The sequence below is a fragment of the Lates calcarifer genome, linkage group LG24, assembly GCF_001640805.2.
Source record: "Lates calcarifer isolate ASB-BC8 linkage group LG24, TLL_Latcal_v3, whole genome shotgun sequence".
Taxonomy (NCBI): Eukaryota; Metazoa; Chordata; class Actinopteri; family Centropomidae; genus Lates; species Lates calcarifer.
Genome location: NC_066856.1, coordinates 12,037,608 through 12,059,576, shown reverse-complemented (window position 1 = coordinate 12,059,576; position 21,969 = coordinate 12,037,608). Strand labels below are relative to the sequence as shown.

Below are 21,969 nucleotides of genomic sequence, written 5' to 3'. Positions count from 1 at the left end.
TGGCATTTCTAGTGTAAGAGTGGGTTTGGAAATGGACCCATAGGATACTAGAGCCACAACAGTGTGTCAGTCTATACATTTTTTCCCATACCTACACCCAGACTGACCTAATTTACGCTCTGTAGGGTCTGACTGGTCCTGTTTTATGAGGCCAGCATTTGGCTATTTTTATGCGAATGTCACTTCCAGCAAAGCACGACCCAGACTGGTTCAGGGTCACACTGAGGAAAACAGCCACGAGGCAGGGTTTTAACGCGATTCGTGTAGATATGATAACTTATATCATAAAAAGACGAGTGAAAATTATTATATTCTGCAAGTAAAGTAGTTTTGTTAGTAGTTAGTGGTCACCTTCATTTACCACAGCATCACTTAACGCGCAAAAGGGGGACACCACCTGCGCATACCAGTGTGACTGGTATGCGCGCGACACTCAAAAGTGTAGTTAAAAAAAGGAAGAAGAAGAAGAATCTCAACACGCGGGTTACCGGCTGTCACGGAGCCACTGAGCTTTTGGAAAAGGGGGGAGGAAGAGGTGGGCTCGGGGGTGTTGGCGAAGTAAGCGAGCGAGCGAGCGAGCGAGCGCGCGCGGTGAGACTCGCCAGCGAGCTTCCCCCACAACACTCAATATTTTTTTCGCCCGCGCGCAAATGGCACCGAGCGCTCCCTCCCGCTCGCCTCGGCAGCGCCGGACGCGATGACCGGACAAGTTTTAACTCAGCGCGGATGATGCTCTTCCTCGACGGCATCTGATGAATTCTTCACTGGGAAACAGGAACAGGTATGGAAGTCTGTTTACTTTGTTATGGCTTAGGGGAGGGAAAAAACACGCGCATACATGCTGAAGTATCATTAAACGCCCTTTTCAATTATTCTTTTTTCTGCTTTCTATCATTTGCTGCCTTGTTTCTTATTTGTTTCATCCTGTGTGTGCTCTGATAGGTCATACTATGACAAAAAAAAATCTGCGTAATTATTTCTCTGCGTTACTGGACTATATTTGACCTCAATCTTTGTTGAAGCGTGATAACGGGCTCCTATCATGGCTTTTAATTGAATTTTTCGATTAAGGTTTGACTCGCGCAAATTATGATTCCCTGGCAGCTGCAGGCCTAATAAATTTCCAGATTTCAAATTGACATGGAGAAAAATGGAGAAACACAATCAGTTGCTGCCAGTCTGGCCGCATAACCTCCAGTTAATTGATCCACAGTTAATTATTATCCTGGTGATAATGTACCCAAGTTGTCTTTAAGTCTTCATGTAGTCAGATACAGTTAAACCCCCTCCCCTTATTACTGTACATCCACCTTCAAGGCTTCAGAGCACACACTCTGAGCCAGAAACTAGACTATCTGTGGGCATGCATGTGTGTGCTGTGCATGTAAGGGTCCAATAATGCCCATTTAACACACACACTTTGAGGTGGGAGCATTTCAGATTGATGGGAGAAGGATCAGGTGGTGGCTGATTTAAGATCGAGGACCACAGAGTGAAGAGGGAAACCAGTTTCAATAAGCACTTTCTATTACACAAACCTTTCATGGGAGCTGCGTGCAAGCTTGTAACCAGTGCCATCAGACTAAAAATTCATGTGTGTATATACTGAAGGTTGTGTGTGTGTGTATGCGTGCGTGCATGGATGTGGTTTTCTTCAGATGTTTTTATGATATACATTCCTCCTGACCTGCCCCTGCTAATTTTGTGATAAAACTCACTGCAGCTCTCCTATCAGGAGACTTCAAGGTGACTGGTATCAATGGCTTTGCTTCTTCAAGATCCTCTCGTGGACAAAAACATGATACTGGAGCCATTGAGGAACTGAGGGAAATTATATACCGAGGAAATCTTTAAAAGCCTCCTGGGTTTGAGCCAGGTCTAAATATGTCCCTAGTTGTTTTTTTTCAGTATCTTTCTCCCTATTTCTGTCATAGAAAGAGAGAGAGGGAAGCTGGCTAAGATGGATCAGTTTGTTTACCATCTAGACACAGGTGTGAGCATTACCACAGCGCTGTTATCTGGATATGGGCCAGATAGGGAGGTTTGGGAATAAATGAGAGAGGGATGGAGCGTAAGGAGCAGAGCCCGGGACCGGAGCCAACCAGACCTCTCAGGGTGGCAGCGTGGACTTATTACCCCTCCCCGATGAGCTAACCTCACTGACACTGCTCAAAGGCACGAAGCCAGCCTCTCATTAAAGTTACCATCTCTTCTGTGTAGTTTCTCTCTCTGTTAGTTGTGTTAAAAGCTATTTGCAGGAAGGAAGGGGATACATTTGAAAGGCTGACTGGAACCATCATAAATACATTGCAATGTCGATGAAGTTTGCTGTTAAGAGCATTAATTTCTGCTGAGTCTTTACAGAGCTGATTGACTCTATAGGAGCCGTAGAGCTCCCATTTTTCATTCAGCAGGAAAACTGAAACACTTATGCCAGTGTGCAGCAAAGAGCAGTGATGTAGAGCAAGAAATATTACTGCTGGGATGTGTTTAAACCGTTTTATTTAGAAGTTCATCTAACTACTGTTGCTAGGAGCCAGGAGATGTTTCCCAGTAGGCCTCTGACCTGAAATGATGCTGCCACCATCATCGGATGGCTAATACACTGCACTTTCATCTGACTAATGAGAAGTGAGAAATGTTACATCTGCGTTTGCATGAGAATCCAAAACAGAGGTGATGTGATGGATGGGTAAACACCAAACTATGCTCTTTTCCTTTGGCAGGTCTGCCGAACATATCACCTCCCATGTCACCGGGGCATCTCCATGGCGATGTTTAGCAGCGCAGAACGGCTCTGGAATGAGTCAGACCGCCACGGGTGGGACGAGAGGAATGAGAGCTCGGAGGCGTCAGGGCAGGTCGAGGGAGATCGTAACTACTACGCCATGCTGTATTCCCTGCTCATCCTGGCCATTGTGTTTGGAAACGTGCTGGTGTGTCTGGCTGTGCTGAGGGAACGCTCCCTACAGACCACCACCAACTACCTGGTGGTCAGCCTGGCTGTGGCCGACCTGCTGGTGGCTTCACTGGTCATGCCTTGGGCTGTATACCTGGAGGTGAGGAGGTCAAAGTGTGTATTTACAGAATGTCAGCACACAGGAGCATTGGTCTAAAGCTGAGGTTTCCAGCCTCTTTTTGGTCTGACGTACCCCCTCAACCCCTTTATAAGCTCAAGTACCCCGTCCTGACACCACCCTTCATGTATTTCAACTGTTAATTATTTATTACTTATATTTTTATCTTACTTTTAGCTATGTATTATTTCACTACTTACTATATGTATTTCAACTGTTAATTAATTACCTTTAGCTAATTATCTTAATTGTTTATCTGTTACTTTTAGCTAATGTGATTATTTCAACTATTTTTATTTTTTAACTGTTTATCTATTTACTTTAGCTATCTATTTCAATTGTTAATTACTTTAAGTTAATTAATTTAATTATTCATTGTTACTTTTAGCTAACGCATTATTTCAACTGCTTACTTTTTTCAGCGAATTATTTCAACTATTTTTCAGTACTTTTAACTAATTATTCACTGTTATCATTAATTTGAAGTATTAAATGTTATCATTAACTTGCTGACATCAGTTACTTTTAGCAAACGATGTCCAGTTCTCTACTCGCTAACCAGTCTTTATTTATTTATTTATTTATTTATTTGAGCTACCCCACAATCTTTCCATTTACCCCCTGGCAACTGCAGATGTATCCCTTGTGGTACATGTACTAGGGAGTCACTGATTAAGAGCTCTGAGGGGAAAAAAGTGGAGAGGGAGTATCAGAGCTCCAGAGGATGTGAAAGAGATTGAAATACAGATGCGTGGCAGTGAATGAGGAGCTGACACTGGAGAGGAGAAGAGAGAGGAAGAGAAAGGACGGAGGGCTGCATGGGAGACAGAGTAGACTTTTGCAACCAAAAAAGAAGGCAGAGTCAGAGAGAAAAAGGATGAGGGTCGTTTGGAGCTTATTACATAGTGACAACTGTGTGGGTGACAGGAAGACAGTAATGATGATGAAAGACAGCGTAGATAGCAATTCACTATTCATGTAGATTATACATAATTGGTGAAGGACGTATTGAATATTAACAAATTATGACTTCATCTGCTGGAGGTAATCGGCTTCACATTACAATGAAGCAACTGCAAACCTGTGAATTTCATTTTAATCTGACCTTTAAGGCAAATTGCTATTTATGCTTGGTGTTAATTTTTATTTGCACTTCACAGATTGTTCACTACTGAAACATGGTTTGTCTGCTAATTGTTAATTTCCTCCGCCTCCCTCTTCATGCCACTTGCTGTTCTCCATTAACAGTACCAGCACACATGGCCCTCAGGCATCCACATTTCATAAAAGCAATGCGGTGTCACACTGAAAATCCACGGCAGTGGTGCACTGTTTGTATGAGCACGTGGACACAGGCGTGTGTGTTTGTAAAATAGCATCCTTGAAGTTTTGGGGAGGCCAAGTTTGTTGCTCAAGGACAGGTGTTTACCTGCAGGAGGTCTAAAAATCATCTGGTTGAAGTCCAGTTATGTTTAACAAGCAGCGACCCTGCCGCACAAAGTTTGCTCACTGTCAGCAGAATACAGCGTTCCTCACAGTATGCAGAGGATTCAACAGCAGGTCAACCAGGAAAAAAAAAACACTCAGTGTGCAGAAGAAGACAAATTAAGGATGATTATATCCCATGAAAGGTAAATTAAGGTAGCCAGGAACCTCGACGGGATTCAGTCATGAGTTCAACTTCCATGCAGGCAGTCATGCTGTAAGAGCATGTGCTACATTTTTCATATCAGAGTGGAACTCTTCATTCCAGATTTAATGGGGAGACTTACAATCTCATTAGGAAAGGGTCATTAAAAGATAACATGACATAAAAGTACAATACTCATTAATTTAGCGAGAAGGCAAAGGTCAGTAATGTCTTGGATAAGGCTGGGTAAAAAACATATTAGTTCAAGAGTTAGAGGCAAAGACTTTTAACTCCCAGGACTGGCACTGCGAGCTCCATCACCCTGCGTGCTGTAATCTGAAGGACAGGGGATTAGCTTGTTGTGACCAGAGGGTGGCTGGTTTGCTTCTACAGGCGTGTCTTGGCAGGAAAAATGACTCGATCTTTCCGCCCTCAGTAGGTAGCAATCATGTGCCCTTGAGCAAGCCACCTTACCTCTGGATGGTTGATCTATGACTTACACTTGAAGAAAGTGGTTGTATTGGCAGCGGTGACTGAACACTCACCCTCCGCAATCCATTTTAAATGTTGATGTTGCTCAGCCTCAGTAAATGTATGACCTGACTATGGGAATAAGCTCCATTTGTAGTGCAGACGTTACCTCTCTTTCAGGGCTAAGATTTTATCAGGGGTGTTTTTCACAGAATAGAGAAGAATCTGACAGAATACAACTTTTGTCGAGGCAAGTGTCTTAGTCCTGCTGTGTCTTTTTATTGAGATATCCAGCACACATAGATTACATATGTTCAAACCCATACAAAGTTTCTGCAGAGCCCCACTGAGTCACCATTATGTTCCCACACTGCTCACAGATATTCAATATGTACCCACATGTGTCCCCCAGTCCTTTTGTGTGACTGAGTACAAACAAGTGCTGTGTGCATACTGCATGATGCTGTGTTTAAGATGGAGTTTAAATGGGTATGGCAGGGACTCAGTATTGAGCTTTCATCAAGTGCTACAGAGGCTGATATATGCTGATCATTATCCCTGAAAACTGAGTGTTTACAATTTTGTATTACTTGTCATAGTATTGCAATTAGTATACAATAATCAACAGTTTTACAATGCCCCACCAGATGTCAATCAAACTGTCACTTGTGAGTACTTTAGAACAATGTTTTTCTGAAGATATAATACTGATTTTCCTGACTCCTGTAGCTCTCTCAAACCACCTGCCATTTCTTATAATTTTTTTCTCCAGCTGTGAGGCTCCACTCTTTCCTTTTTGCAGAGGATTGTGGATCAATAGAGTGAATCAACAGAACACTCATAAACCACACATTTTTAGTATGCATATTGACTTTTTAAAAAAATATATACTTATTTTTGTCTCTTCTCCTGTGTGAACACACTACAGACTCAGATCCTACTCAGAAATAATTTGAGGTATAGAATAGGGACAGGATGCTGGTGGGTTCAGCTCCAAAAATACTGGTTCCTTCAGCTCCTGGGTTTGATTCCCTACATTTCCTGTCTCTCTCCACTATCACTGCCAACTAAACGCATAAAATGACCAAAAGATAATCTTAAAAAAAGAAAACGCCCACATCTTTCAAAACTTCATCCTTGATTTTGCTTCAGGCTTGCAGACTACAGATGTTTTCTCTGAGACGAATTAACAAAATAACCCTGACTATGGTACTAACCATGATATGTTTACACATTTTTATGTGTTAAATTTGCAGAGAAAATTGCTATATATGGGTATGGGTTAAGGCTGAGATTAAGATTAGGATCTGAGTTGAGGTTGTGGAGGGTTTATTCCAAGTTAGGAAAAGACAGTGACTGTTTCCACATTAGTATGTATAAGAAAACAAATGTGCTTGTGTATTTTTTTTTTCTCTGTGTATGTGTAACATCTCTCTCTGGTCTATGAGAGAGAGAGAGAGAGACTTCTGTCTGTTTACATCTTTGTACGTGTGTGTGTGCCCGTGCATATTCCCATGTGTGCCTGCCGCCTCTCTGTGCAGGTAGGCGTATATTCCCACCCCAGATTTAAGAGTCTCAGTAGTCAGGCAATGGAGCCTGGGTCCCATTTATCTTTGTCAGACAGTTATTATCGAGCATTATGTGGCCTAAGTGAAAGCCTGTCAGTCTGAGCAGGACTCTTGCTGGAGAGGGGGGTAGAGGTGGAGATGTGGGAGTTTGTGGTGTTGTTGGTTTTAGCTCGGGGTTAATGTCCTTTCTGAGAAATGGAAATTCCCTTGAGAATAATGAGACCCTCTGTTTGACACGGTCCCTCGATTCGACGCTTTCTCATTACATGCTTACAACGTTGTGTTTGTCGTCCATCATGGTGCCATCATCACTTCTTAACTTGACCACTTCAACATATTTGCTAATTAATGTATAAATTAGCCTAATCATTATCCCTATTAGCATAAATGCTTAAGTTTAATACATAGGGTTTAATATGAAAGTTCATTTTTTTATGTTTTAAGGTGAGAAAAACCACCTCTTATGTTCACATTTTTCCTACTTCTTTGCCTTTCCATCACATGTACGAGTGTGTGCGTTCATGTGTGCGCTTGCTAGGTGCTTCACACTTCATGGTGAAGAAGGGGAAGAGAAACGTGTGCGTTGTTAATCTGCCTGTCTGTCCTGTGCAGGTGGTCGGCGGCGCCTGGCTTTTCAGCCGGCTCTACTGTAACATCTTTGTCACGCTGGATGTGATGATGTGCACCGCCAGTATCCTCAACCTGTGTGCGATCAGCATTGACAGGTGAGTGTGCTGTGTGTGTGTGTGTGTGTGTGTGTGTGTGTGTGTGTGTGTATGTGTGTGTGTGTTTCTTCCTCGCTGCAGTTATTGTGTATGACTACAGACGTTGCCATGACATCCCTAGCATAAATGTCATCCATAAGATTTCCATATTTCCAAGTCGTCTTCTTTTCTTCACCTCAGCTCATAGATATTTCAAAACTTCCTGGAGAAAGACAATGTTTTCCCATCTTGCTTGTATCCTCTTGATAGATGCAAGTCTCTGTGCATGTGTGACAAAATGTTGACCTTGAGGAATATAACAATGAGCAGATTTCATGCATAGTGTGGAGGTACATAGAGGTTTACTGTTTTAGGTTTAGGCGTTTACATCTAACTGCCGTGCATCATGTTTTCATTAAAGCAGGATGGGCAGCATCAGTGCGAACATTTCCTGTAGATGTGCATCAAGTATTTACATTATTTATTTGCTTAGTTTTCTTCTTGTGTCACAGTTAATATTTAATAGTTCTCCAGGGTCTTTGAACTTACAACCCGCAGGCATGGAGAGTTCAACTCCACACGATGAATAAAGTACATAAGAACCAGAGGGATCTATTTGTTCAGCATGTATGGAGGAGGAGTATTTGTCTTCCTCTGCAGTTAGTAAGACTTTGCATTTGTTATTCCATAAGATAATAGTGTTATAATGTGTAAAGTTGGATTACCAACCAGGCAAAGGCCTTGAAAGTTCCAGGTTCACCCCCTAACAGGTTAATACAGCTAAGGCTGTGTCCTGTAAAAGATTCCCAAACCCAGTGTTTTCTTATTTCTATCAGTCTGAAGGCCTTCTACTCCTCAGCAGTTTAAGAAAATATTAAAACTTTGGCTTCTTCAGAACCTTTCAAACTCTTATAGGGATGTTTTCTAAAATACTTGTCAGCGGCTCATTTATTTGACTTTGCAGCAACAGTATAATTTTTACAAGTCTTATTGGCCGACAAGTGCTTCATGAACACTTTTAGTGTGTTTTGTATCTTTAACTGCATTTGGATACACACCTGCTGGCATATGTGTTTATCCTGCAGTTATTTGTGTACAATACATAATTTGTTTTCAGAGAGATGATGTTTTTTAGAGCCCCCGTGGTTCTCTGTGATTGATTATTAGACAAGTCAACAACATCAGTACAGTATCACATGCTTTGTGAGGTGTTAAATTAATGCAAGGCACCGGGGGCATTGATAGTGTACAGCACACCTGCATTACCTTTGTGACAGCGCTGTTTATTTATAAGTTCATAGCAAACGTTGCTTTGATAACAGGGAAGATTTGTCGCCTGTTTAGAGGAAGAGTCAAACCAAAGTCAGCATAAATACACAGGAGAGGAAGTTGTTGCATCAAACTTCAAGGTGAAGTGTCTTTTGTGGGAGCGCTCACAGTAGAGGTTGTGTTTTAAGTGGCGACTGGAGCCGAAGAGCCTTGTTTTTATCCTTAACTCGAGACTGTAACTTAAAACAGCACTTGATCAATAATCCATGTGCAGAGAATTATTTTATACCACTCCGCTTTCTCATCTCAGCTTTTATTTAACCAGACAATGGTATGGGAGGAGGGTAAAGATGTAGTAAGCGAGCAAGGGAGGAATATTTTTAGTGAACGTCTGTGTCTGTTTGGCTCCGGGTTTTGCCCTGCGTTTTGCCCAGAGAGGAACTGGAGTAATTAGTCTGATGAGGATAAACAATCCTGGCAGTTATCTGGCTCTAAACAACACAACATCACATCCATTTTGGGGGTCCAGCATAATTGCTGCTTCTTCTGAGCCAATACAGAACCCAGTTTTCCCGGGCTCATTATACACCCTTGGTATATAGAGTGCTGATTAACTCTTAAATCAAAGCTCCTCTAGGTTTATTGCTGAATGCCCAAATTGTTTCTAAATAAAAATGCCTGGTTTGCTGCTCCATTGTTGGTCTTTATCATGTCCACTCTCTCTCAGCAGTGCATTTCTTGGCATCCCCAAAGCCCTATTCCTTTCAGGGAATTGGGCTCTCTTCCTCCCTCTAATTATTCCCTTCTACTGTACTATATCAGCACTTTCCTCTTCATTCAAATGTCACCACCTGTCCCCTGTAGACACACATTTTCAAAGCTGGACAGACTCTAATCGGTGTGTGTGTCCGCAGGTACACAGCAGTGGTGATGCCCGTCTTGTATAACACCACCCATCGCTCCAGGAAGAGGGTTTTTGCGATGATTGCCACCGTGTGGGTCCTGGCCTTTGCCGTCTCCTGTCCCCTGCTGTTTGGCTTCAACACCACAGGTCAGCTCAATAACGTTCAGACTTCTTCCTCCTGTCCAGATGTATTCCAGTGAAGTTGTGCAAGCTGCAAAGTTGAGTGCAAGGCACGGAGGCACCGTGTTGCTCTGAAATTCAGGGTCAAAATTCAGTCTACTTGTCATTTAGGGTCAGCAGTGAGACATGAAATTAACCTAAAATTGGATTTAAAGGTGCACTCCACCAATTTAGTATGTCAGGGTCAATTTACAAGACATGGGGAGTGCTACTCTGCCTGTGAAAATGTTGTATAATGTTTGCTGTGGCCTTCTCTGTCTGAGAAAATAACTACTCATAATGTTTTTGGGGTTATCTTAACTTGGACCTGGTAATTAAGATTTTAAACAGGGAGCCTGGGGATGTTGATTTTAAAAGACATGGGCTTTTAACAAGGCAGACTAATACTTATAACCTTTCAGTTGATACTAAAAGCAGCCGAGCAGGGTCCATTCACAGTCTCAGAGTCGTATATGAATTGGCAATTTCAACTTCTTCTTTCTATTTCTGCTACTTGTCAATAACCCATTGGCAAAATGGGCACAGAGCCACCATTGCTGTCAATTACAGCCTGATAAGATCAATACTAACACTAATACATTCATTTCAGCTATTTTAAAAAGGAGCTATACCCAATTTGTATGCATGTGGGTTCACTTAGTAGGGAGCTGTTGCAAATAAGTAACACAACAAAGGGAGCTAATTTAGACACATGGCTGGAAACAGTGATGAACAGTGATGGAAACCCTGTTTACTGCAGCATAACACGAGACATTATTGAGCTCTAGTGCAGGAAATGTAAGCTACAGTGCTCTTAGACCTTGATGCGTATGGAGACTAGAAGTTAGGACAACTTGTCCAATACTCCTTAAATTTCAATAGTTTTTGTAAATCTATCTATTTTAAGTCCCCAAACTTTATTGAGGCACAATAATAAATTGTTGGAACCCCCATATAAAAGACACGACAGTTTGTGATTCTATAGAAACAGATATTGAAATTTAGAAATATACGTTATGTAAAGGTGGAGGGGGTAGAGGTGGAGGAGGACTGGAAGGGGAGTCAGGAGAAAGAGTGTCTCCCTTTTTTCATTTTCAAATATTGCTTGCATTGAAATATGATTAAATGAGGTGACTGTGGGTGGAGAGATGGCGTCATCTCCCACAAGTGTCTCTAATGATTCTGAGGGATACTATAGGGATTATTCATTTTCTGCACAACTGAAAATTTGCTGACACGTCCTCCATATTTAGCCTTTGTGATGTGGGAACACTAATAATTCACCACTAAATGAAAAAATGGACAGAGAAATGTGAGAGACACTACCAGTAGCTATTTTAATTTCAGCAGCCAGCAGCACGGATGCATGACTGCTCACACACAATTAAGAGCATTAGTCAGACACAATGTAAAGCTATTTACTGAGATACAAGCATTTGGTTTAGTCCACTTACAATCATTGCAAAACAATGGCTGGTGATTGCTGGAATCCCACTGTTTTGTCAGTATGCAACCATGCATCAGCATTGGAAGAAGGGATCAATGGGTTCACTTTAGGTCCAGCATATCTTCAAAGTAATGGATTGAAAAAGAGCTGCTCGACAATACAAATGCTGTGTAAGTGCCCCACAGTCTAAAAACTGAAGGTGGTGTGGAGAGGTGATAGAATATAATGTATCTGTCCGTCCTTGTTTCCATCTCTCTGTGTATTGAGGTATGTGGTATTGATCTAGGGGAACATCCAGGGGGAGGCAAATCACTTCGGTTTGTTCATGCCACTGACATGCAGCATGCATTTCACAGCTGCGGTCAGACCCTGTGTCACTTCAATTTACAGCACCATTAGCTCCTCTGATAGATGTTTAACTCTGGAATTATGATTGAAAAATCGGTCTCTGTGCTATTATTATTATGTCAAATGGTCTCAAATTTATGGTGCAATTATTGTCAAATCAATCATACCCCCATCTCGTAGTCATGCCTGTTATATGTATGTATGCGTGCCCTACTGTACAGATGAGTATGTACACAGAATATGAAAGAGGACAAGCCATGTCCATGGAGGTCATTTTCAAGATGGAGGGCATGCGTCAGGGTCAGAGGTTGTCTCTTTTATTTGGCCATGCTGTTTTGCATAATGATGTTTTCCTTTTTATCTCAGATGACCCCATGGTGTGCTCCATCTCCAACCCCGACTTTGTGATCTACTCCTCGGTGGTGTCCTTCTACCTGCCTTTTATCGTCACTTTGCTGGTCTACATCCGCATCTACGTCTTCCTCAGGATGAGGCGGAAGAGGATCGCCTTCGGCCAAGCCAGCGGAAAGATCCAGCCGGGCTCGACCCCGCCGTCTGTGGTGAGCCCATTATCTTAATTCCCTATCCTTCTATTTTTATTTATGGTACGACTCTCTAATGAGGCATCTATAATAAAGATTGATACATTGTGACTAATGCTTTTTAATGGTTAATAAATAATTAGCAAGTGCTTTATGAATAAATTTTGCCATAAATAAAAACAACTTTTGGGTTGCCTGGTTGTGGCTGGTAGTTTTCCCTCTCCAGCATTTGATTTGCTTTTTAGATCCTTGATTCATCAGGAAGTCTGTTCCCTTGGACAGTTTGACCTCTGACCTTCTCAAAATGAGCTGCAAGCCATCTAGTTTTTTTCTAACCAGTTTTTATAAATAACTCATCAACATTTACACCTGCAGACTACTTATGTTAATGTGTCTCTAGTTTTGACTCTTTACTAATGACTAACATTTATAACTGCTGACCTTATGGTTTTTGTATCATTTATTAATTATTAACTAACACTTATAAGCTACTTTCAGTTGGCTTATTAGAAATTCTTGACCCTTCATTATTGGCTTACTAATGACTTTAATTTTTAATTTTTTAAAAACCTGGCCGCTGCAAAGTATTAACCATTATTACAGCCATTAGTTCCAACTCATAAACCTTTATAAAGGATGTCTTATTTACGGTGGCCCCAAAGGACAAAGGACATACAAGAGAGAAAGCAGAAACATTACGAGAAACATGCTTCAAATCCAGAAATCCTACAAATGCAACAAAACACATACAAATAGGGAAAACACTGGGGGGAGTGATGGGCTCAATCTGAATAAGCAGCAACATTTCAAATAGTAACAAACGAACCAATTAGATTTCAAACATGTGCGTTTATCCAAGTAATGTCTGTCTGGAAATTTGCTCTGACGTCTTTCGGTGATGTAAGGACAGCCCCCATCCCCCCAGACCAGTGGTCATCTCAGCAGCTCCCAGGATGACCGCCCGGTCAGTGTCTGTCATTATCCCGGGGAGAACAGTCTTATCTCTGTAAGCCACTGGCTCTCACATCCGTAACATTTTGAAATATGTTATTATTCTTTTTTGGAAGATAAAATGTTGTCTCAGAGTTGAAATACAATATTCGTTGCTGCCAGTTTGTCTGAAGGTAAAGCTGAATCCATAATAAATACACATATTTTTAACAGTTTAACATCAGCGCTGCCTCTGTGGACTTTGAGGTTGTAACATGATTTATCACCACATTTTAGTGAACAGAGGCAGTGCGGCCTATGTTACATTTCTATATATATATATATATATATATATATATATATATATATACACACTACACTAATGAAACTACACTAGTGAAATATGTCGGGTACATCACTGCTTTTCCGAATCAAGCCCATCACTTCCCTTGCATTCAGTACCACTTACAGCAATTTTTGCTGCATGTGTTTCCCCCATTTGCATGCAATTTGGTATTTGTTGCATTCCTGGAACTGTAATGAATTTCCCGTAATGTTTCTGCTCTTGTATGTGCTTTGTCCTTAGGGGCCACTGTATTCATTAGACAGTGGCATGTGAATTATTAAAAAGTGATATACTGAGAAAAATATCAACCACCATTATAAACCCTTTGGATGTGGTTGTATAGTTAAAAATGCACAGTGGTCAAGCTCAGAATAAGTGTTTTTATTATTTTTTATTTTTTATTTTTAGCTCAGTTAATAAACAGACTCTTTGTAGAACCAAGGTTTTTTCTTGATATTTCTAAAGTAGATAAAGTCGCTTGCCCTCATTCACATTCACCCACATTACCACATTATGCACATTCGTAATGACTTGCAAATTACAATTCACCTTTATATTGGAAGTTTTCTGTTAGACCCTCTCACAGTATGCACAGACCAAAACCTCCCCCAAAGCCTCATAACTGGTTCCATTACAGGAGAAAATGTGATGTGTAATCACAGTGATGCTTTTAGAAACACTGGGTAAAACTGCCACAGTAAAAGCAGTTTTTCTCATGCATTAATTTATCTCAGTCACATGCAGGTGTAAAGGTTCAGAGGAGATGTTAGTAGTAGAATTTCAGGAATATTAGTTTGCTTTAACAGAGAGAGAGAAAAGCCATGTGAATTTATTTTAGCTACTCTATAAATGTAGACTGAGTGCAATATGTCTCTCAGATAAACACAGGCTGAAGATAAAATGTAAATGGCGCAGCTCGGTTTGTAAGTAGCTGACACTGCTGTCAGTGTAAAGCTGAAGTTGTTCTTAATTAAAATGGCTTGTCAAGTTAAAAATAGTCAGTTTCCTCAGGACGAGTGTGATCTGTGCTGGCTTCTGCCTTTGAGCAACACTACATGTGAGTTTTTGAGCAAAAAAACCTGAAAGAAAGAAACATAAAGTGTGTAGGTGATAATGCTAACATCCGCCTGCTAACATGCTTACAATGGCAAGGCTAACAGCCCGGTGTATAGCATGCTAACATTAGCTAATTAACACTAGCGCGGGTAAATCAAGCAACGCTGTATACAGCTGTATTCTCGATAAAATAAAATATATAAAATCAAAACAGCCAACGAAAACTAATCGTTTTCCAGATAGATATTCTTACGTATTTTATGTTTATTTTGCGAACCAAGCTCTTAAGCAATGTTTTTGTCCTTAAAAAGCCAATAGCTGTTAGCTATAGCTGCTATATGACAATGCTAACACGAGCCTGCTATCATAGCATGCTAGCATTCGCTAATTAGCACTAAACACAAAGTACAGCTAAGTCGAAAGGGACTGTAGCATGGCCAACTTCAACTAAAATTGTTGACACTTCCAAATAAATGTAGACAGACTCTGTTTATTTTGAGAACTAAGACCATAAATGTTTTATTCCTTAAAAACTTATGGCCTCTTTTTTTGTTTACTATCAGTGATTGAGTGACAAGGGGGGTGTTGTTTTTTAAATGGTGGATATCTCATTACAAGGCAAATCTGAATTTTGGTCCAAACCAGCTGTCAGTTCTTTGATCACATCCATCACTCCAGTATTTGTCCCAGTTACATCTATCACACAAATGATGGCATTATCTTAATAACCACGGGCAAGGCGACAGTCAGGTCATACTCAGTGCATCTGTATCTACCCTATTTTTAAAATATGGTGTATAAAAAGACACAATTAGATAATTCAGTCCAGTAACTTGACCAGCTTTGGCACATCCAGGAGTTTCCTGTGTAATGTGGTTGGATTCATTTCACTCCAGTTTTTTTTTTTTTTTTTTTTTCCCCCCTTCATCGCACACAGATTTGCTGTCAAGTCCACTATTTTAACAGCAGGTTATAGATAATTGGTTGTGGTTGAGGCTCAGCTTGGGATCTCATCCATGGGAAGAGACACCCATTGTAAGATCCAAGTCCTGGAGGAGTTCTGGCTGAGAGATTTCTAATAGAAAAATGTGACTCTGACTCAGTTAACTGAAGGAACATTTGATATGAAGAAGGCGTAGTTTTGTTTTTTCAAAGGTGATTATTTTTGTGTTTAATTGAGTTGTGCAGTGTTTAGCTCAGGAGTGAGAGTGACTGAAAACATAACAGACATGAATTCTAATTCCCTTGATTTATTTTGTCTATGTTGGGAACACTTAGTGAGATTTGTTTGAATTTTAATAAACACGTCATCTGAGATGAATAAAGATGAATCAATGAGTTTCCAAGTAAATTGCACTGAGATTATCATCCTGTAGACTGATGGGGTATGGGTGTGAGGTATGAGAGTGGGCTGAGGTTTTCTCTGGCAAATATTTTCTATCTTGAACTTCCCTCTGATCCCCTAGGAGACCTGTCTACAAGAGGAGACTCCCAAGGCGAAGCAAGACCTGTCACCTATAAGGATTAAAGTGGTAAGTATCAGTTTAAACTAGTAATCCAACACAACCATGAGATTCTTGAATTGATCTTTTTCAGCACTCTAGTTTTGCTGGATGCACTGCAGCCTTATTCCTGACTAACTCTCATACTGACTGTGTTGGCGTATTGTGACACGGTGGCAAGCAAAGCGGTTCTGTTTTTAGCTTTTCATGTGGGTCTGTCCATGTATATGTTCATGCACACTTGAGTTCTTCGTTCCGCTGTGTGGTCGCTGCCCAGGGCTCTGAGAAGGAGCCCGGAAATTGTGATTCTGAAGCGTGGCTTGATGCCTTGCGTCACCTGGTCACTAGTCAGCTGAGCAAAGCTCTGATGCACTGCAGCACCTGCATAATCCACAGACTGCTCAAAGGCTGAGAGAATAACAATGTGTAATTTTCCCCAGAGGAAAACGTGTGATGAGATGAGTGTGTGAGTCAGAAAAGACTATGAAAATGAAAATTTATGTTTGTGGCCATGCAGGAAATACACACTGCACAATCCTTAAAACAAGTTAATGACTCTTTCTTATTACTCCAAAGGGAAAAAGGCTCATTGGAGCTGTAGCTGCTGAATTTGTTAAGAAAAGTTTTTTGAACAGTATTTGCTGGTACAAGAGATCAATGAACAGGCAATAAAAGATATAATATAAAAAGATAAAATATTGTATTTACAGGTAATAATACTGCAGTCACATTTTTTGGATTTGTGCTGAATACCAATTGTGCAGCTGTGATTTAGAAACTTGGATGGAGGTGCTTTCAGTCTTTCTGAACAGCACTCATATCTTCCAAGTTTTTATTCACCACTTTTTAGGCTTAGTTGAATACCATTTAAACAGGATAAAATGAAGGTATTCCTTCAATAGGTATTACAATTGAGGAGACGTTTATGAGAACAAGGAAGGTAAAGCAGTGTAGAGTAATTACTTAATATTCAAACTTTAAAGCTGTACTAATTGATTTGTTGGTCTTAACCAGCTCCAGAGGAAAATCTCCAACTCTTTAGCAGCTAATTGCTCCACTATGTTCCACAGCTACTTTGTCTGCCATGTGGTGCTGGACAGTGCAGTGTATCAGAGATTTTCTCACTAAAAGTGCTGTTTGTTGCAGTTGGAAATGAGGCTGATGAGAGCGGTGAGTGAACCAAACTTTAAAGGAGTTATTTGTAAGCAGCATGCTGTCTCGCACTTCGATAATGACTCACTGTAGCGCCAGTCTGCCTGAAGAACAACACTGTCAGAGCGTATTCTAGCTTGTATTGTAATAACTATGCTGAAGCACTAGCCCCACTCCCTACATTCAAAGAAAACAAACAGCCCCTTTTAAGCTGCAGGCCAGAAAACTATATTTGACAGACGCTGAAACAATCTATAGAGCTGAGGGGAATAACAGAGTTGTTTGATAATTCTGAATTCTGGTTTGTCATTACCACAGATCCCTTTCAAATTGCACATTAGTCATTTGATTGTTTATAAAAGGAACATTGATTAGTACAGCTTTAATCAAATAATATTTTATGCTTTAAATATGTGTGATTGTAAGGCACCTCTCTCACTGTGTATTCCTGATATTTGTGTTGTTCTGACAGCAGAGTGTAGAGCCATCAGGTCCCTCCAAGCCCACCCTGCTCTCAGGATGCCTGTGGCGCAAACGCCCAAAGACAGGACCGGTGGAGAACTCAATGCTGCCTCCAGTGGACATGCAGAACTACTGTAGCATCAGCCACGCCTCCTGCGGCCGCACAGAGTTGGATCTGGATCAGGAGGGAGGAGAAGAGGAGGTGGTGGAGAACAACCAGAACGAAGGGCCTCCCATCAGGATGAGCTGCGAGGTGAAGGATCTATCCAATGGACGGACACACACGTCACTGCGGCCGATGCCTCACTCTCATATCAACAATCCACGATTCAGGAGCATGCACGCTCGTGAGAAAAAGGCCACTCAGATGCTGGCCATTGTGCTCGGTGAGTAGAGACTGTCTTAAGTCAGATAACCTAAAGAAATGAAACTATAAATGTCATGGTAACACTTAATACAAGCAATTTTATAAATGTCCGATATGACCGAGTTGCTTATACCGCTTCAACTCACTTAATATTTTTCTGATGGACTTTGTTGCCATATGTACCTGGTCACCTGTGCTGCTCTTTCGCCTAAACCGTGTTGGTATCAGGACATTTGCTTACTCCATGTGCACTTGCTGCATAATTTGCAGAACCACAATAAACCAAGCTGAAATGTCAAAAAAAATCTGGCTGGCTTTGGGTTCACGGTGTGTGTCCAAACACACGCTGTAGCTCCTGACACAGCTTCCACACGCTCCAATTATCAGCCAGGTTGCTATAAGCCCAGTCCAGTTAGTTCTGGCACAGCATAGATCTCGCTGACAAAAATGTAATCAGAGGTGTCTGATTACATTACACTGGTGTCACTGAAAACAGTGGTGCACACACACAGGATGATCTCAGTCCAGCCCACTTCCCATCTGCTTTTCAGCCAAATGACCCACTGCTTTCTTGGGCTGTTGTGACCAGAATTGAAGTCCTTGAATTTGATAGGATTTCAAGGTGCAGCATTTATTGTTGCGTATACATAATAAACTATGTCTTGTTGACTCCTGCTGGGTGACCTTGAGACTTGGATATGACTACCACACAAATGACATTAAAGCAGATAAACATAATGTTTAATCTATAAAGTCTAAAAAAAACACCACCATCCAAACTCTCACACAGAATGCAGTTACTACTGCTCCATAAACACCCTTTCAACCATAAGGCTCAACAGACCTGCCTGGTTCTGGTTTCTAAGCTATGACTGAACAATTGCAGTTCAGGGTTTAGCAAATTGTGATCGTGATTAACATGAATTCTTTCTTTTTTTCTCTCCTTTTCTCTTCTTTTATCCATCATCTTCACACTTTTCAACTCCTCCTCCCCCTCATATTTACACTATAAACACATTTACCCACATTTCACATTGATGTTTCTCCAACAACTCATCATCTTGCTCTTCTTACTTACTTTTCTCTACCTCCAATACTCTGTCCCATTTATGCCCTCAATTCCCCACTGTCTTTCCTCCATACCTCTCTGCTCTGCTGGCTGCTCCAGGGGTGTTTCTCATCTGCTGGCTGCCTTTCTTTGTGACTCACATTCTGAACACCCACTGCAGGACATGCTACGTACCTCCTGCACTTTACAGTGCTTTCACCTGGCTGGGGTATGTCAACAGTGCCCTCAACCCTATTATCTACACCACCTTCAACATCGAGTTCAGGCGGGCCTTCATCAAGATCCTCAGCTGCTGAGGACGGAGGCATGCCAGGAAATTAAAATGGAAATGAGGCTGGGCACTCATGCTACCACTCAGGCATGGTGCATTTACCAAACACTGACCGCAGATGAACACTGGTCATGGTCAAGGGAAACAAACTTGTTTTGTGTCCTACAGTTATACAGTGGCAGCGAAGATGAAGCATGGAAATGAACCAACACTGTGTCATGCAATAAATGCTAACAAAAGAGGAATTTTACTCTTCTGACTCCAACAAAGACTCAAACGTTTATTCCTCAACAGGGCTGGGACTCCATTTGAACAGTATTACTTCTCGAATAAGACTTAAATGTTCATATGCATACAGTCTTATTGATAGCACAAGGTGTTGGACTTTCTTGTGGATACGTCTTGTACAGTATGTGTACTGCTCATTGGCACAATTCCTCAGTTCGGGAGTTTCTGATCGATGTGAGTTTGGGAAATGGAGCTTTAAAGGCTGATAAATTGATCTCAGACCTGCAGGCCATCTCGTCCTGAGGCTTAGCTGCCATCGCACTGTGTGGATTAACTGATGTTACTCACTCTCTCCACTCACCCCCTCCTCCATCATTATCACTATCGGTTATTCACCTGCGCATGCACAAATCAGAATTCAAAGCCATTCACTTGAAATGTGCTTGAAAGGTCATGTTGGTCCTTGCCAAGAGTCACATCATGTTGAAGATTGTCATATATATTGACGTGGAGGCATTGTGCGCCATGTGGATTAATTAGAATTTGAAAAAATAATAAGTGAGATTTTGATGTAATGCACAGTGGAAACATTTTCAGTGTTTTTTAAAGGGACTGTCTGTTTAATGGCAAACTTCCCGGTGATTTAGAGCTGCCTGCTGGCGCTTCTCAAGCGCTCATGAAGGCAAGAGCTTTGCGATTTTAACAAATCGAGCAGGATTGTGAACCATGTGGTGGGTAGGTCTGTCATGGACAATGCATTCAATGCAGTGTGTTGTAAATAAAAAAAAAGGATGAAATGTTTTCCAGCTTTTGAATCATCTCTCTGTACACAATAATCCACAGCTCTTGTGTGCATGTATACATCTTATTGTCGCATGTGATGAAAGATACCATCAAATACCGGACAGTAAAAGTGTTAGTGGCTTTTCTGGGAAGAACACAAGAAGATCCAAGCTGAGCGAACAGGATATTGGGAGACTTAGAGACAGAAAAAGGGAAGCTAAAATGACACAGAAGGAGGATGAATCTGGAGAGAAAAAACAAAGCCAGATAAGGGATGATCGGAGAGCTGAGTGGGAAGGAGAAAAGCCAAAAAGGAAAGAGATGGAATGAAAGAACAATGATCAAAGATGACTGCAGGAGGAAAAAAAGGTGGATGGCTGTGTTAGAGGAGGGAGGGGAAAGTGGGGGTCGGTCTTTCTCAGACTACATTTCAAGCTCTTTTATTTCTCTGAGAGGCATAAACACCTGCTCCCCTGACACTTTGTGCCATTGCGTCGACTCCGCCTCGTTCCACTGAGACTGCTTATGATGATGACGCACCAGGTGTGTATATGTGTGTGCTCATGCCTTTATTTATGGTGTACGAGGAACCTCCAGTACATGATCATCACAGGGAAAACGTCAATGAACCACAGAATTAGTTCATGATTTCCTGCTCTCCTCATGTAACTGAAATCAATATTTAATACGATGGAGACTTAAATAAATGCAAATTTACGGGGCTGTAATAAGGTTATAAACCAAAATGAGCTTAAGATTCCATGGTGATAGGATGAAGTGTTTGTTCTTCTCTGCTCTTTAATTGAATCTGAATATGAATTAATTTAAATAAAGAGGTATTTTAGGATGTAAATACTGCACAGCTGTGCACTTGTGCCGCTAGATTACATGCAGTCATTGAGGGACAAAAATAAAAACCACTCATTCACCTCTTACTGCAAATGAAGTGCAAACAAGCCAAATGCCTAAAAGGCCTGGAGCCACTATGTGGACCCCCAGAGGCTGCAGTGTTCATTGCAGGAATATTAAGCCTCACAGTGGCTAATGATATGGCAGTTCATCTTCACCAGCAGCAAGGCTAAAAATGTTAACGTTTCCTCCTCAGTACTGCCAGAGAAAAGGTTACAGGGTCATTAAAAAACAAAAGAGTTTAGCCCCTTGGGAGCATGCATGTGCTCATCCAATTTCATGGCAATCTGTTTTTACATTAAAAGACATCTTGTGTGCAAAGTTTGACATTTTGTCCTAAAGGCAATGCAAGCTTATGGAGAGCTCATGTGGAAGAGGTTTAACCTGACAGTGTAATGAGAAAATTTCAACCAGTTTCCAAAACAAGTTGACTTGTTTCAAGAATTTTCTCTAACTGAGGCTGAATGAGGCAGATCGCTGCACCAATATCAAGGATAAAAACACTTGATTCAATCAAATAAAAGGTAACGGTAGCACTTTATTTTGAGTCAGTAATTTCAGTATAATTTGCTACTAATTCCAAGAGGTTCCCTGGAAGGAGCTATATGATTTGTGATAATTATAGAGAAAATATAAAAAGATACACTTCCAGTTAATTGCTTTCATAAACTAGAGTCAGTCAGTGCACAGCAGGCGAGGTAACCATCCCAAAATGAGGAGTTCATCCAGAAGCAAGCTGTACAATTCAACACGTGGAGTGGAATTTATATTAAAC

The 21,969-nt window shown here is 41.1% G+C and overlaps 1 protein-coding gene across 2 annotated transcripts; it reads left to right on the top strand.

Moving 5' to 3' along the window:
* Positions 1–611: 611 nt before the first annotated feature.
* Positions 612–20,303, top strand: drd3 (dopamine receptor D3). Of its 2 annotated transcripts, none has more exons than XM_018673848.2 (8): positions 612–781; positions 2,727–3,059; positions 7,359–7,471; positions 9,634–9,770; positions 11,944–12,137; positions 15,918–15,983; positions 17,581–17,953; positions 19,103–20,303. In XM_018673848.2, exons 2-8 carry the CDS (start codon positions 2,769–2,771, stop codon positions 19,297–19,299), a joined length of 1,371 nt encoding a protein of 456 aa, XP_018529364.1. In that variant the 5' UTR covers positions 612–781; positions 2,727–2,768; the 3' UTR covers positions 19,300–20,303. The 2 variants fall into 2 exon arrangements, with proteins under 2 accessions (XP_018529364.1, XP_018529363.1); XM_018673847.2 differs by having other exon boundaries at positions 17,578–17,953.
* Positions 20,304–21,969: the final 1,666 nt, after the last annotated feature.